This window comes from Gigantopelta aegis, chromosome 7 (genome assembly GCF_016097555.1).
Source record: "Gigantopelta aegis isolate Gae_Host chromosome 7, Gae_host_genome, whole genome shotgun sequence".
In the NCBI taxonomy this organism is placed as follows: domain Eukaryota; kingdom Metazoa; phylum Mollusca; class Gastropoda; order Neomphalida; family Peltospiridae; genus Gigantopelta; species Gigantopelta aegis.
This window is the reverse complement of record NC_054705.1, coordinates 1,658,480-1,675,619: the sequence shown is the minus strand read 5'-3', so window position 1 is coordinate 1,675,619 and position 17,140 is coordinate 1,658,480. Positions and strand designations below refer to the sequence as shown.

General features: G+C 37.1%; 2 protein-coding genes and 1 long non-coding RNA gene across 3 annotated transcripts in view; 2 read left to right on the top strand and 1 right to left on the bottom strand.

The window, feature by feature from the left end:
• The window catches only part of LOC121377181, a 38,514-nt gene extending 36,209 nt beyond the window's left edge, over positions 1–2,305 (bottom strand). The window contains 1 exon segment of the mRNA XM_041505087.1: positions 2,145–2,305. Within this exon segment, the coding sequence (XP_041361021.1) occupies positions 2,145–2,241 (97 nt within the window). The 5' untranslated portion in view covers positions 2,242–2,305.
• A 5,213-nt stretch (positions 2,306–7,518) lies between these two features.
• On the top strand, positions 7,519–9,476 carry LOC121377179 (pregnancy-specific beta-1-glycoprotein 1-like). Its single transcript, XM_041505086.1, has 3 exons — positions 7,519–7,743; positions 8,924–9,210; positions 9,438–9,476. Exons 1-3 carry the CDS (start codon positions 7,632–7,634, stop codon positions 9,474–9,476), a joined length of 438 nt encoding a protein of 145 aa, XP_041361020.1. The 5' UTR covers positions 7,519–7,631.
• A 700-nt stretch (positions 9,477–10,176) lies between these two features.
• On the top strand, positions 10,177–16,817 carry LOC121376893. Its single transcript, XR_005958552.1, has 4 exons — positions 10,177–10,275; positions 11,558–11,585; positions 15,694–15,728; positions 16,045–16,817. It is a non-coding gene; the product is annotated as an uncharacterized LOC121376893 (long non-coding RNA).
• Positions 16,818–17,140: the final 323 nt, after the last annotated feature.

Below are 17,140 nucleotides of genomic sequence, written 5' to 3'. Positions count from 1 at the left end.
GACACATGCACGATCATGAACAATGGGATTATAAGAGGATGACAATTTATCATATACAGTATAGTCACGTCTTCAGTGACGTGCCAGTTCAGTCTTTATATTTTAATTACATTACATCAAAGGGATCAAATATATTTAATGCAATACAGAATTAAAGTAATTTTCTTTAATAATGACATAATTTCTGTTAGAAAATTTGTCACCAAGACCGAATGCCAACTTTCAAGCCCAAGTAAAACAGTAAAGGTTGTGGTTGTTTTGTGGGGGGGTTTTATTAGGCTGCTCGGCACCAGAAAGAGGTAGCATATTTTGCCAATATAAATGACAGATAAATTTTGATTAAACTATTAAAACTACCTATCTCTCTACATGTATACTAAGTATCTAAAACTATATCATCATCAGGCTGACCATAAAACTTCAAGTGACTTGTAGGAGTGTATGTTAAAAATTTTACTGAAAATAAAACACCCATAATGCACCATAGCCACGGTTCAACGATGTATAAGCTGTCACCCCACCACCCCCTACAATCCAGTGGTCCCTGCAATGCACATGCTAAGAACAGTCAACAGTTGAATTACCTAGTTGATACTCGCTTAACGCAATAATTTACATGTATTTTCGATCATGCCCTATGATGCTGAGATTCAGATACTTAGAAATAACGGTGCACTTACTCTTTTAATATTTACTTTTAATATGTTTTCAGTTCACAAAGTATATTTTAATTGTCACAATATAAGGAAAAAATCCATCTTGAGAAAAAAAAAGCAATATAGTCCACGGCAAAACAAATGCCGCAGAAAATGAAAAACTGTGCGGCAATCTCCACGGAATTGCCATTTTCCGCGGGCAATTGCAGGGGATGCAGACACATGATTGCCAGGTTAACTATATATATATATACCCAGTAATCGATTTCCACCATGCTGTTTTTTATTGGACGTATGGCATTGGTGAACGGTCATCACCTAGGAGCAGCCAGTCATATGTGTTGAAATTGTTAACTCACATACATGTGTAAACAACTATGTGTTATCAAAAATAACGCAGTGTTCTCACCAAGGGACGTGTAAGACACGTGGAAGAAATTTATGTTTTATTTAATGACGCACTGAACACATTTTATTTACGGTTATATGGCGTCAGACATATGGTTAAGGACCACACAGATATTGAGAGAGGAAACCTGCTGTCGACACTTCATGGGCTACTCTTTTCGATTAGCAGAAAGGGATCTTTTATATGCACCATCCCACAGACAGGGTAGTACATACACAACCGTATATAACCAGTTGCGATGCACTGGCTGGAACAAGAAATAGCCCAATGGGACCACCGACCGGGATCAATCCCAGACCAACCGCACATTGAGCGGGTGCGTTACCACTGGGCTACGTCCCGTCCTGTTCAGCCAGTGAAAATGGGCACTACGTTTAGTCAATCTACAAACATGCAACATACATTTAGATAAAATTATAACAGTGAAAATGGGCACTAAGTTTAGTCAATCTACAAACATGCAACATACATTTAGATAAAATTATAACAGTGAAAATGGGCACTAAGTTTAGTCAATCTACAAACATGCAACATACATTTAGATAAAATTATAACAGTGAAAATGGGCACTAAGTGAAGTCAATCTACAAACATGCAACATACATTTAGATAAAATTATAACAGTGAAGCTAACGTCTTTGGTGTTTCAGCATAGAAATACTGCCTAAAATAACTCAAGCTTGTCTCAATTTAAAAAATTACTTCTCAGACTAACATGCGGTTTTAGAATTATGAAAATGATTTTCGGGTATTGCAAAAATTAATATTCTAAATAATAAAATGTAAGTACTTCTAATTTAACTTATCAAAAACAGTTTCCACAGTGAAAAATATGTTCGAGTCTTGGTAACTGGTTAGTTCAATAGTGCAGGCACTGCAAATGACGTCAATACTTTCTAGGTTAGTTCATACATATGCCGTGATATTAAAAGTTCGTGCTTGTGCAGTGTGATTAAAAAGAGTGCAGAAGCGATATGGAACGGAATTCGATAGTTTAGAATAAATACCAAAGTAAAATAAACGACGTGAACTCGGCCAGAGTCGAGAGTAAATCAGAGATGGGGAAAATGAAAGATTACCACATGAATAGAGTTTGTCAGCTTTCTCAACACTGTCAGTGTCGGATATTCTCTCAATAAGACAATCCACTTCATCGTCTCTTCGAGTGAAAAGCATTTTGCCGTCCTGTTTGTGGTTTTACAGTCATTCCTACAAAACACAGCCTGCTAAATAAACTGAACTTTTCACAGGCACTGTCAGCATACATGATTAATTGTAATTATCTCCCTTTCAATTTTTCTTTTTTAACTTGAACCAACTTTAAATCAACCGATATATATATATATATGGTTGCCCCGTATATAAATTTCATCATTGGCTATATGCCTCAAAATTATTTTACTTTGGGGGTATGGGGTGGAGGTATGACTGAGTGATAGACACAACCGTCTCCCGTGGGCCTAGACGCTCCAACTCCCCATTTCATTTTTTATTTATTTATTTTTTTACTTTATTTTTGGAAGAGTAATTGTGTGAATGCAGTGGCGTAGCCGGGGGGGGGGGGGGGGGGGGGCTTTTCGCTTATTAATAACATTAAAAAGGTTCCTGTGTCATATCCCACTATTCGATATCATTGTTTGCTTGGATGTCAGGTCCCCCCCCCCCCCCCCCCCCCAAAAACAAAATCCTGCCTACGCCACTGTGTGAATGAATTGAGCGGAGACTCGGTGGTCTTTTGGGGGAGTTGTCATCTGGCAGTGTCACCTTTTCTCTTCCGGCGGCGTTGATGCTTGGATTTAGTTTTACTTCTCCATTAAGCTGTTATATGCTCTACCCTCCCCGTGCACAGTTTTGTTGTTGTTGGGGGTTTTTTTAAACTTATAATTATGTGTATTAATAAGAATAGGGGTTTTTTTTATTGGTGCGAATGCATAATTAGCGCTTAATTTATTGCGACAAGATTGGAAGAATTAGTTTTAACTGTTTCCATTATTACCTATATATGTATATATAGTGTATGTAGGGTGTAGTCAATTGGGGGCGGTACATGCATCTGCTCACTATCTCAACATTTGATTTGGTTGGTGGTTTGGGCTGATGATTCTGTCCCGGGCTCGTCTATGACGTGGGATTAGTGTGTTTGTATTATGTTACTTTTTAATAATTTTTTCTACTCCTACTGTGTGTTTAAATCTGATCTGGCGAACAGTTGTATAGTCACCACCAGATCTGGCGAACAGTTGTAGTATAGTCACCACCAGATCTGGCGTATAGTTTAATAGTTTACCAGGAGTTAGAGTTTATTTAAGTAACCTTCACTAGCGATTTAATTACATAAGCCAAAACAAGGACACACTTGGGAACTTAGTATTTACTAGTATAAATAAAGTTTACTATTTAATTATAAAGTATATTTTGTGTTCATTTCCAGTGTTTAAATGAAAGTTGATGACTCGAGCAGACAAATTTTCCTCATATGCAGACAAGACTTAATATGCATATTGTGTTAAATGATGACAACGAGAGCAGAAAAAAGCATATCATTCATGCTACTTTAAACACAAATAACTGTTAAATTGTCGTAATACACCTGTAATTTGTCATGTAGCATACCCGCGGAAAAAAAATCCTGTGCACCAAATAATTGCATATTGGGGAAAGTGCCTAAAATGCCAACTATGCCTAGGAAGCCCATTACCATCTTCGCGTATTTTCCAAAATATTGATATTGCAATTACACCATAAATGTTTTGTCCACGTGTTCTGTGACCTTGTGCTATGCATATTGATAGCCAAAGAAGCAGTGGCACTAACCAAGAAACAGAAATGTAATTTGATACTTTGTCTTACTATTTTTAGATAATTTCAAATTGTGATATTGGACAAAATTTTAAAGATGGCATGTAACATAATGCAGAGGCTGATCCAGAAAATCCATTTAGGAGGGACCCCAATGATATGTGGCGTAAAGCCAAGGGAACCTTGGGGGATGTTTGGGGGAGGGGGAGGGGGGTGAAAATTAATATATAATAAAATTATAACTTTCGCAAAATTTAGGGGAGGGGCGGGCCTCTGCCCCCCACCCCCACCCCCGCAGATTCGCCTCTGTAAAGTGTGTCCGTCATAAGCAATCTCTTTTGTGCATATTTCTGCAATAAATTAAGTAAAATGAGTCTCCATGTCTACGTTTTAAGAACATATTAAGCTGATGTGATTTAGTTATTAACTAGTATTTACATTAACTTTAAATAACATAAAATGTTGATTGTATAGCCAAAATCGGTTTCAAAAATAAGTACGACTGAAATTTTAATGATGCACAGGGACTTTTTTCCGTGAGTATCTATCAATCAATGGACGATAGAACAGGAATAGATATAAAAGAGTACGCCGAATCTTATTGTCCAGAATCCAGAAAGCAGTCAAAGTATTTTTAATCTGATGTACTACGGGTCATGCGTAAAAGTAAACAGTATAACGGTTCATAATGGTGTTGACATTGTACGCTAGGCGCTGAAGATGTAAAACCGTTCGTGATTAAACGGGTGTGTGTAGAGGGTGGAAATGTGGACCAGGAACAAGCTGTACGCCAATCACGTCTCTCAGAATCGAGACTACGGCCGAGCGTCTTTCTAACATGTTCTAGCCATACGACTTGAGAACTTAGGTCATTGTTAGACGTTAAAGAAGACAAAATGGATACGAGCTCTATGTTTGGAAATATTGTTGTTTTATCGGTTCTGGCTGTCTGTAGTGCAGGTAAGTAAACCACACACCCACATACAGAAAAATAAATAATTAAAACGTGAACATGCACGCACGCACGAAAACAATGACAATTGACAATATAATGCAATGAATGTCGGATCTAAAACAAAAATGAACTTCTGCACTGTAAACCCCTATTGTAACGTCAACACCTAGTGTAACGTCAGCCCCTAGTGTAACGTTAACCCCTAGTGTAACGTCAAACCCTAGTGTAACGTCAGCCCGTAGTGTAACGTCAAACCCTAGTGTAACATCAGCCCCTAGTGTAACGTCAGCCCCTAGTGTAACGTCAGCTCCTAGTGTAACGTCAGCCCCTAGTGTAACGTCAGCCTCTAGTGTAACGTTCACCCCTAGTGTAACGTCAACCCCTAGTGTAACGTCAGCCCCTAGTGTAACGTCAACCCATAGTGTAACGTCAGCCCCTAGTGTAAGCTCAACCCCTAGTGTAACGTTAACCCCAAGTGTAACGTCAACCCCTAGTGTAACGTCAGCCCCTAGTGTAACGTCAACCCATAGTGTAACGTCAGCCCCTAGTGTAAGCTCAACCCCTAGTGTAACGTCAACCCCTAGTGTAACGTCAGCCCCTAGTGTAACGTCAAACCCTAGTGTAACGTCAACCCATAGTGTAACGTCAGCCCCTAGTGTAAGCTCAACCCCTAGTGTAACGTCAACCCCTAGTGTAACGTCAGCCCCTAGTGTAACGTCAAAACCTAGTGTAACGACAGGCCCTAGTGCAACGCCAGCCCCTAGTGCAACGTCAACCCTAGTGTAACGTCAGCCCCTAGTGTAACGTCAGCCCCTAGTGTAACGTTAACACCTAGTGTAAAGTCAGCCTCTAGTGTAACGTTAACCCCTAGTGTAAAACCCTGCATAAAACTTATGTGGTTCTTCCATTGACAAAAGTGTGGAATAAATATGTACAGCAGAGGTGTCAACTTGTACGGTTTACCCGTAAGCCTTACGGATTTTCGCGATTTGCATGCTTATGGGCGTACGATGCAATCCTTACGAATTTTTATGATTTTGACGTAACAGATTTTTCGCGATCTCCATGCAATGCAAGATAAATTTGACGCGAAACTGTTGTGAGTTTCAGGTGACGCCAGCTATGCTCCGTGAGGCGAAACATGCTACCGCCGCTTACAACAAAGAGCATGTGTTGACGTTACACTATGGGTTGATGTTACACTAGGGGCTGACGTTACACTAGGTGTTGACGTTACACTTGAGGTTAACGTTACACAAGGGGTTGACGTTACACTAGGGGTTGACGTTACACTAGGGGCTGACGTTACACTTGGGGTTGACGTTACACTAGGGGTTAACGATACACTACGGCTGACGTTACACTAGGGGCTAACGTTACACTATGGGCTGACTTTACACTAGGGGTTGACGTTACACTAGGGGCTGACGTTACACTAGGGTTGACGTTACACTAGGGGCTGACGTTAAATTAGGAGATGACGTTGCACTAGGGGCTGACGTTACACTAGGGGCTGACGTTACACTAGGGTTTGACGTTACACTAGGGGCTGACGTTACACTAGGGGTTGACGTTACACTAGGGGTTAACGTTACACTAGGGGTTGAGCTTACACTAGGCGCTGACGTTACACTATGGGTTGACGTTACACTAGGAGTTGAGCTTACACTAGGGGTTGACGTTACACCAGCGGTTGACTTTACACTAGGGGTTGACGTTAGATATATATGTTCGTATTCTTGCAGGTTGTTCACAGCTTCAACAATCATTATTATGCCAAGATAATCCATGTTTTCTACTAACTAATGATGTGTTTTGTTTTCGTCTATTTACGCAGGCCTGTCTATAAATTTGGCAGCTTCAACAGACACACCAAAAAATCATCAGGAAGTAGTCTTGACCTGTACACTGGATGACCCAGGCAGTTTAAGGTATAGCGTGCATATACGTCGGGTACAAGGTCGCGATTCCTATAGCAACATGGCTAATTTTCGTCAGAAGGCCTCACAATGTACTGCAAATAGGAACGAGTTATCGGACCTCGTTGGAATAACAAGGGCATTTTGTGGACCTGGAACTAGCAATACTAATTCAACGTCCAAGGAATACGGCATTACCATAGCAGTTAACGTCGGAGAGATGACCGATTACTATTGCACTATATACATCGACTACGACCAACCCTGCCATAGCAACTTTGTTAACTTTACAACCATAAGTAAGTTAAAGAAGACACAAGATTAGTTTTCTTGATGAAAGACTTTTGTGTTAGTTTTTTGATATGAACTTAATATGCAAACACTGTTTCAAATCGGATTTAGACAACGAGTTTCAGTAATTCTGAAGAATTACCAAACAGAACTTTGTTTTCATTTAATACAAAAATGACTCATTAATATCTGCTAGTAACTAGTGGCACACACACACACACACACACACACCGCATGTATGTAATATGTAATGTTCGAAATTTTTACGCCAGACACAAAACCTTGTATTTGATCTGGTCATCAACAAGTAACATGCGTGTTTGTGTTACTTTCAGATACGGTTGAATGTGCATCTCTGACTATTTCTGGAGGTGGAGATGTACTGACAGTGACTGAGGGTAAACAGTATGATGGATTCACGTGCAGTACTGGAGATGCAAGCCCGGAACCGGAAATCAGCCTCAAACTGAATGATCCATCCTCCACTGATCTCCTAGTTCGTAAACTAAAATCAAGAACGCGTATAGAACGTCGCCCGACATTTTGCAGCCATTTAGCAAACGATGAAACGAATACATTTATTACAAGCATAACTGTAACCTATGTCCCAGAAAGAGAGCATGATGGGAAGTACGTCTACTGTTCAGCCAGGAACAGTGAGATGGGGAAACAACGACGAGGTGACCTCCAACAAAATACGTCTCGTCGTTCAGTGTAAGTAAATAACTATAATATTATAGACACTGCACTAACGGCCCCATGGGGGAGACAACGATGATGATATATATATATATATATATATATATATATATATATATATATATATATATATATATATATATATATGCGATATCTCCTGCGAGATCACTTCTTATAATCTTGATTGTTCACATTTTAATCACAAGACAATAGTTTGTTACGTCACTGTGTTTGTTACAGCGCTAAATCTATCATTAGTGACGTCACGCCACTGCCGTTCTCCTGGTTAACGAGTCTACCGCTGTCAAATATAGTGACATTCAGCCCACATTGCTGACACGTGTCGCAAATGAAAAGAATGATAATGGATGATAAAAAGAATACCCCCTCGTATCTTGTGATATAATTTATCAGCACTCGTTGATAAAAGTATAAAAAGCCTCGGCAAACCTCGGCTTTCATAATTTTAGCAACTTGTATTTCAAAAGTGGTCAATACCAGATCTAAAATTTCATATTAGCAGCTCGAACTGGATTTTTCCTTCAAAAGTTTCGTACCTGTATTAGAAAATGTTGTTTAAGCTACTATAACCATCAGGAATACCAGAAACTCGTGGTGTACCCACATTACTATTATAAGGAAGAACATGAAATTCATATTCAGTTTTAATCATTAAAAGTCTTGATAGCCGGTGGCATGATAGATAGATAGATAGGGAGATACAGAGATAGACAGACAGATATATATATATATATAGAGAGAGAGAGGGAGAGAGAGAGAGAGAGAGAGAGAGAGAGAGAGAGAGAGAGAGAGAGAGAGAGAGAGAGAGAGAGAGAGAGAGAGAGAGCGAGAGAGAGAGAGAGAGATACTGAAACCAGAGAGAGAGAGCGAGAGCGAGAGCGAGAGAGAGAGAGAGAGAGAGAGAGAGAGAGAGAGAGAGAGAGAGAGAGAGAGAGAGAGAGAGAGAGATGTTTGGTATCATATATTTGGAATAAAAATATTTTTTTATTTTTCATTTGTAGATAAACGACTTGTTTTAATACAGGTAGAAACATAAGTAATATATATAATAGGCTATATTTCTGTCATTACTAACAAGAAAAACATTGTTATATACGCAGCGCATGATTGTTGCGTATCCGCTTTGAAAACGCAACCGCGATGATATTATTATACTTAAAGAATTATCTTTTAGATGGGCCTCTAAAAACTGACATAAATTTCGACCCTGCTGAAGTCGCCTACACGGTAGGTGAAACTGGATCACTGACTGTGAACTGTTCAGTAGACTGCAAGCCGAGTTGTATATACACCTGGACCTACCTGGAAAGAGGTATCGCCACAGGAAGTCGTCTTTCTCTGACCCACATCACCGAGCAAGATGCTGGCTATTACAAGTGCACGGCGAGAAATCCAGGATCTGGGATCACTGCTGACAAATATTTCAAACTGCACGTGGAGAGTAAGTGGTCAAAGGCTGTGGTATGTGCTTTCCTGTCTGTGGCAATGTGCATATAAAAGATCCCTTGCTGCATTAAGAAAATGTCTCGGATTTCCTCTATTTACTACAAGTCAGAATTACCAACTGTTTCACATCCAATAGCCGATGATTAACATATCAATGTGCTCTAATGGTGTCGTTAAACAAAAACAAACTTTACTTTAACTTTTTTGGAGAGTAAGTACACTTTATTCAGTATATTACACAGGTAGAAAACATGTACGAACAATTATGTTACCTATGTTGATTTTCCGTCGGTGGGCTTATTGGGCCATTTCTCATTCCAGCCAGTGCACCACAACTGGTATATCAAAGGCTGTGGTATGTGCTATCCTGTCTGTGGGATGGTACATATTAAAGATCCCTTGGTACTAGGAAGGAAATGTCTTATTTAACGACGCACTCAACACATTTTATTTAATGTTATATGGCGTCAGACCACACAGATATTGAGAGAGGAAATCTGCTGTCGCCACTTCATGGGCTACTATTTTCGATTAGCAGCAAGGGATCTTTTATATGCACCATCCCATAGATAGGACAGCACATACGACGGCCTTTGATGTACCAGTCGTGGTGCACTGGCTGGAGCGAGAAATAGCCCAATGGGCCCACTGACGGGGATCGATCCCAAATCGACCGCTCATCAAGCGAGGTCTTTACTACTGGGCTACGTCTTGCCCTCCCTCACCGCCCCCTCCTTCCCCCCCCCCCCCCTCCCCACCCAGGTACTAATGCAAAAATGTAGCGAGTTTCCTCTCAAAGACTATTATGTCAGAATAACCAAATGTTTGACATCCAATAGCCGATAATTAATAAATCAATGTGCTCTAGTGGTGTCAATAAAAATAACTTTAACTGTGATGATTTTGTAAATGAGATATTTCTGTTTCTAATTTGTATTAATATTATTTAATTTTTCTTTATTCTTTTAGAATCGTATTTTTCTGTTGGTGTTGCCGTTGGTGTGGGCGTCGCGGTCGGACTTGGTATGAGTGTCGTCGCTGTCGTCATCTACTGTGTAGCTAGGCGCCTATGTCAACAGAGTATGTACAGTCGTTTTCTTACCGTTATATCCTGTTCACAGTTTTAGCCTTAAGATGAAGACTTTGAAAGCTACAATTCAACGATACAGGGTTATATGTACAGTTGTGGTCTAAATACAACCAAACGAATACATATATACATATAAAACACATCTCTCTAAATCGAATACATGTACATTGGACCTCTCTAAAACGTACACATGTACAGTGAACCTCTCTAAAACGTACACATGTACAGTGGACCTCTCTAAAAAGTACACATGTACAGTGGACCTCTCTAAAACGTACACATGTACAGTGGACCTCTCTAAAACGTACACATGTATAGTGAATCTCCTCCAAACCAGACAGCCACGTGTCTATATAGAGGGTACAACTGTAAGAGGTATCCGGTTTAGAGAGGTTCCGTTTTATCAGTTGCTGTAGTGCATGTTGGCGGTTCTTCTAATGACTTATATACGTTTGGTACGTACGTGTGTGTGTGTGTGCGTGCATGTGTGTAAGTGTGTATGTGTGTAAGTGTGTATGTGTGTGTGTGTGTGTGCGTGCGTGTATGTATATGTGTGTGTGTGTGTGTGTATGTGTATGTGTCTTTTTGCGTGTGTGTATGTATATATGTATGTGTCTGCGTGTGTGTGTCTGTGTGCGCGCGCGCATGTGTGTCCGTATGTGTGTGCGTGTAGAAAGAAAAAAAAAACTGCCATTAAAATAGGAATACTTCAGTCCAATTTGGTGATTTCTATTAATCTGTTTTATTCGCTTCGCTGATATGTCGCGAATACATTTTAATTTGCTATAGTAAAAACACCGATCTTCCTTCGCCTTAGGTTCCAAAAGCCAGATAGTCTAGCTACAGTCTGGAGAATGAGTAAATCAATAAACAATATGATTATTTCTATATGTATTGCAGGGAGGCGGTCTGGAGAATGAGTAAATCAATAAACAATATGATTATTTCTATATGTATTGCAGGGAGGCGGTCTGGAGAATGAGTAAATCAATAAACAATATGATTATTTCTGTATGTATTGCAGGGAGGCGGTCTGGAGAATGAGTAAATCAATAAACAATATGATTATTTCTATATGTATTGCAGGAAGGAGGTCTGGAGAATGAGTAAATCAATAAACAATATGATTATTTCTATATGTATTGCAGGGAGGCGGTCTGGAGAATGAGTAAATCAATAAACAATATGATTATTTCTATATGTATTGCAGGGAGGCGGTCTGCAGAATGAGTAAATCAATAAACAATATGATTATTTCTATATATATTGCAGGGAGGCGGTCGGACAAAGGACAGCATTCGTAAGTTTTCGTACTGCCATTATTTTATTTGAATTCCTTAGCATGGTTTCTCAACTCCGATAATCAGCACCTTTCCCCACCAATCTTCAAAGGCTATATCGGTTTTTATTCCCAATTTTGGAGTAAAAAGTTCCCAATCTGAATGTAAATAATACCAATTTTTTATTATTATATAAAGATATGTTTTGAAAACACGACGTAAGTCTTGACAAACACCCCTTTCCTCTCCTATATCGTTTCCTAATGCAAAATAGATCCATTAATTTGAATAAATACATATATAGTATTACTCTTTTAAATTATAATTTCGCTTAATGATATATTTTTTAAATGAAAGTGAAAATTCATGGGCGTCAAGTCAAATTTGAGAAATAAAACCCTAATTAGAATACAAGCGGTTCTTATAAAGACGAAGTTAGTCTTTTTTAAAAATAAAACTTAGAAATAGCATGTGTCATGTTCTTGATGCTCATGACAGTATCTTTAGAGCAGACTGCACATGCTAGACTCGAATTTGTAGCAGGATCTCCCAGAACAATTGATAATTCTTCTCTTTTTAGTTCCGGTTTGTAGGTGTTAACTTGTCAAATTTCATAAAACTTGTTTTGATCATTCTTTCAAAAGCAATGGCGTCGTAGTTAGGCCATCGGTCTACAGGCTGGTAGGTACTGGGTTCGTATCCCAGTCGAGGCATGGGATTTTTAATCCAATCCCTGAGTGAGTGCTCCGCAAGGTTCATTGGGTAATTGGGTATGTGTAAACCACTGGCACCGACCAGTGATACATAACTGGTTCAACAAAGGCCATGGTGTTTGCTATCCTGCCTGTGGGAAGCGCAAATAAACTATCCCTTGCTGCCTGTCGTAAAAGAGTAGCCTATGTGGCGGCAGCGGGTTTCCTGTAAAAAAACAAAGTGTCAGACGTCCAATAGCCCATCGGCTATTGGACGTCAAACATATGGAAACAAAATCAATGTGCTCTAGTGGTGTCGTTAAATAAAACAAACTTTACTTTTTCTTTCAAAAGTCACAACCGCTTTAACAACATATTTATTAAATTATACTTTTGTTTCTGATATTAAATGCGTACGCTATAGTATGCATAAACATAACAAACACTCGATTCAAGATTGTCGCACCAGTCGTTTTCACGAAAGGTGGGGGGGGGGGGGGGGGGGGGGGGGGGAGAGATAATGTGGGAATGGAATGTAAGAAGTGGGTGTTTAGAATGGACTCATTTATAAATAGTTGTCATATAAACTTAACGCATTCAATGAACATATATCTTTACACTAATGTGTATTTATAGCCGTTTTTGATAACGGAAATCATACTTTATTTAGATTTTATGGTTTATATTACCATTTTCTGTATACTAGTATTCGAAGTGTTTTTGGTCATTCTGGTATTTTTGATATCACAAAATGCATTTCTCATAGTTTTAAAAACGCACGTGCGTCTGAGAAGAAACAGTTGTGGAGTCGACATTTATTCCGTTTTTACAGGGTATTTCACCATTTCAAAGTCACAGACTCTTGTTTCATTCAATTGTAACTTTATCTAAATGTGTTCCAGGTTTGTAGATTAACTAAACTTAGTGTTAACTTTCACGGGTTGAAACTAGGGTATGTCCCTTTAACTGCAAAAGCTACATACATATGTAAGTTTATCCCAATGCGTTGCAGGTTTGTAGATTAACTAAACTTAGTGTTAATTTTCACGGGTTGAAACTAGGGTATGTCCCTTTAACTGCAAAAGCTACATACACATGTAAGTTTATCCCAATGTGTTGCAGGTTTGTAGATTAACTAAACTTAGTGTTAACTTTCACGGGTTGAAACTAGGTTATGTCCCTTTAACTGCAAAAGATACATACATATGTATTCTTCCTGGCATTTGATATTGTACAGGGACGGGACGTAGCACCCGCTTGGTGTGCAGTCGGTCTAGGATCGATGCCGTCGGTGGCCAATTGGGCTGTTTCTCGTTCCAGCCAGTGCACCACGACAGATACACCAAAGACCGTGGTATTTGCTATCCTGTCTGTGGGATGGTGCATATACACGATCCCTTGCTAATAATGGAAACAAAATGAAGCGGGTTTCTTCCTAAGAGTATGTGTAAGAATTACCACATGTTTGGCACCCAATAGCCGATAATAAATCAACGTGCTTCAGTGGTGTCGTTAAACAAACCAAATATTTTTAATATTGCATATATCTAATATATATATATATATATATGTACTACGTCAATTCATTATATACATTAAATACACTATATTCTATTCATTATATATATGTATGTACTACGTCTATTCATTATATACATTAAATACACTATATTCTATTCATTATATACGTACTACGTCTATTCATCATATACATTAGATACATTATATACATTAAATACACTATATTATATTTATTATATACTTAATGCATATATTCATTATATACATACTACGTCTATTCATCATATACATTAGATACATTATATACATTATATACATTAAATACACTATATTATATTTATTATATACTTAATGCATATATTCATTATATACATACTACGTCTATTCATCATATACATTAGATACATTATATACATTATATACATTAAATACACTATATTATATTTATTATATACTTAATGCATATATTCATTATATACATACTACGTCTATTCATTATATACATTAAATACACTATATTCTATTCATTATATACGTAATACATATATTCATTATATACATACTACGTCTATTCATCATATACATTAGATACATTATATACATTAAATACACTATATTATATTTATTATATGCATACTACGTCTATTCATCATATACATTAGATACATTATATACATTAAATACACTATATTATATTTATTATATGCATACTACGTCTATTCATCATATACATTAGATACATTATATACAATAAACACACTATATTCTTATTTATTGTATGCATACTACGTCTATTCATCATATACATCATGTTCTATTCATTATATACGTACTACGTCTATGCATTATACAGACTAAATACATTATATTATATTCATTATATACGTACTACGTCCATTAATTATATACGTACTACGTCCATTAATTATATACGTACTACGTCCATTCATTATATACGTACTACGTCCATTAATTATATACGTACTACGTCTATGCATTATACAGACTAAATACATTATATTATATTCATTATATACGTACTACGTCCATTAATTATATACGTACTACGTCCATTAATTATATACGTACTACGTCCATTAATTATATACGTACTACGTCCATTCATTATATACGTACTACGTCTATGCATTATACAGACTAAATACATTATATTATATTCATTATATACGTACTACGTCCATTAATTATATACGTACTACGTCCATTAATTATATACGTACTACGTCCATTAATTATATACGTACTACGTCCATTCATTATATACGTACTATGTCCATTCATTATATACGTACTACGTCTATGCATTATACAGACTAAATACATTATATTATATTCATTATATACGTACTACGTCCATTAATTATATACGTACTACGTCCATTAATTATATACGTACTACGTCCATTAATTATATACGTACTACGTCCATTCATTATATACGTACTACGTCTATGCATTATACAGACTAAATACATTATATTATATTCATTATATACGTACTACGTCTATTCATTACATACATTAAACACACTATATTCTATTCATTATATACGTACTGCGGTCTATTCATTATATACGTACTACGTCTATGCATTATATACATTAAACACATTATATTCTATTCATTATATACGTACTGCCGGCTATTCATTATATACACTAAATACATTATATTATTTTCATCATATACGTACTGCAGTCTATTTATTATATACGTACTGCGGTCTATTAATTATATACGTACTGCCGTCTATTCTTTATATACATTAAATATATTAGATTTTATTCATTATATACATACTACGTCTATTCATTATATACTTTAGATTACCGGTATCTTCAGATTAATAAATATGCTTCATATTTTATTTAATATATCTGCTTTATACTTTAGACATGGGAACACGGCAATGCGGAACAGTGAAAACCGTGAGTAGAGAACTACTTTTCTTTAATGCTTTATTTTCATCTTCAAACGTCCTCTAGCAAATATAATTGCATTTTACACTTATTACGGTATTCACCTTTGTTTAATCAATGTCGACTCATATTACACTTAACCTGGGGAAAACAAGTTTTTTGTACTTAAACCTGGAATAATGGTATAAGAGTTTTATTAATACACTGACCTGGCGAAAAAAAGTATAATAGATTTATTTTTATATTAACCTTGAAAAAAGGTACTGTATGGATACTTGAATGTGTTTCGTTTCTTCATCTAATGTGCATTTGTTGTTTATTGCAGAAAATAATGAAACAACTTATGACGATTTGAGATCTTAACCCGACCATCATCTATGTAGCGGGTTTCCTCTCTAAGACTATATGTCAAATTACCAAATGTTTGACATCCAGTAGCCGAAGATTACTAAATCAAGGTGTTCTAGTTGTGTCGTTAAACAAAAATAAACTTTACACTGTGCATGTAAAACCCCGTTCAGTTTCAAATCCACGTTAAATTATAAGATATTTTCGACTCCACTGTAGGTAAGAATAAAGTTATGACAATTAGCTAAAACCATGTCTTTAATTGAACATAAAACAATATATATATTTTCATGATTTGTTGTAAGTAAAAAAAGAAGGTTTACGTGCGAAAGTTATATAAAATCTAGGAACAGCGAAAGTTATATAAAATCTAGGTGCAGAGAAAGTTATATAAAATCTAGGACCAGCGAAAGTTGTATAACATCTAGGAACAGCGAAAGTTATATAAAATCTAGAACAAGTGTGTTTATTATTTCAAACTATATGTAAAATTGTCATTTTAGTGGATCCCGTGTCATTAGTCTTAATTGTTCCAATGGCGGACCCCAGTGGACTTTAAACCCCATGCATTGTCTATTATTTTATTTTATTTTTACTGTCAACACATATATATCGGTTTGAAAACACCCCTAACTGACAATCACCCTTCTCCTTCTGAAATCGACGTGTCTTTTTCCCCCGTTCTGTTGTTTTCTTTTTAATTTTGTGTATTATACATCATGTGATAAAATATAAAATTTGGTTTTGGTCTATATTACTATGTTTGTTATTATGATGACAATGTAAGGTATACAATGACGATATAGACCCTTTGGGTGCCATTGTAAATAACTTTGTGTGTATCGAGCGGCGAGACGTAGACCAGTGGTAAACCGCTCGCCGAATACGCGGTCGGTCTGGGATCGATCCGCGTAGGTGGGTTCATTGGGCTATTTCTCATTTCACCCAGTGTACCACGACTGGAATATCAAAGGTCGTGATATGTGCTGTCCTGTCTGTTGGATGGTGCATATAAAATATTCCTTGCTAATAATGTAGTGGGTGTAATTACCAAATGTTTGACATCCAATAGC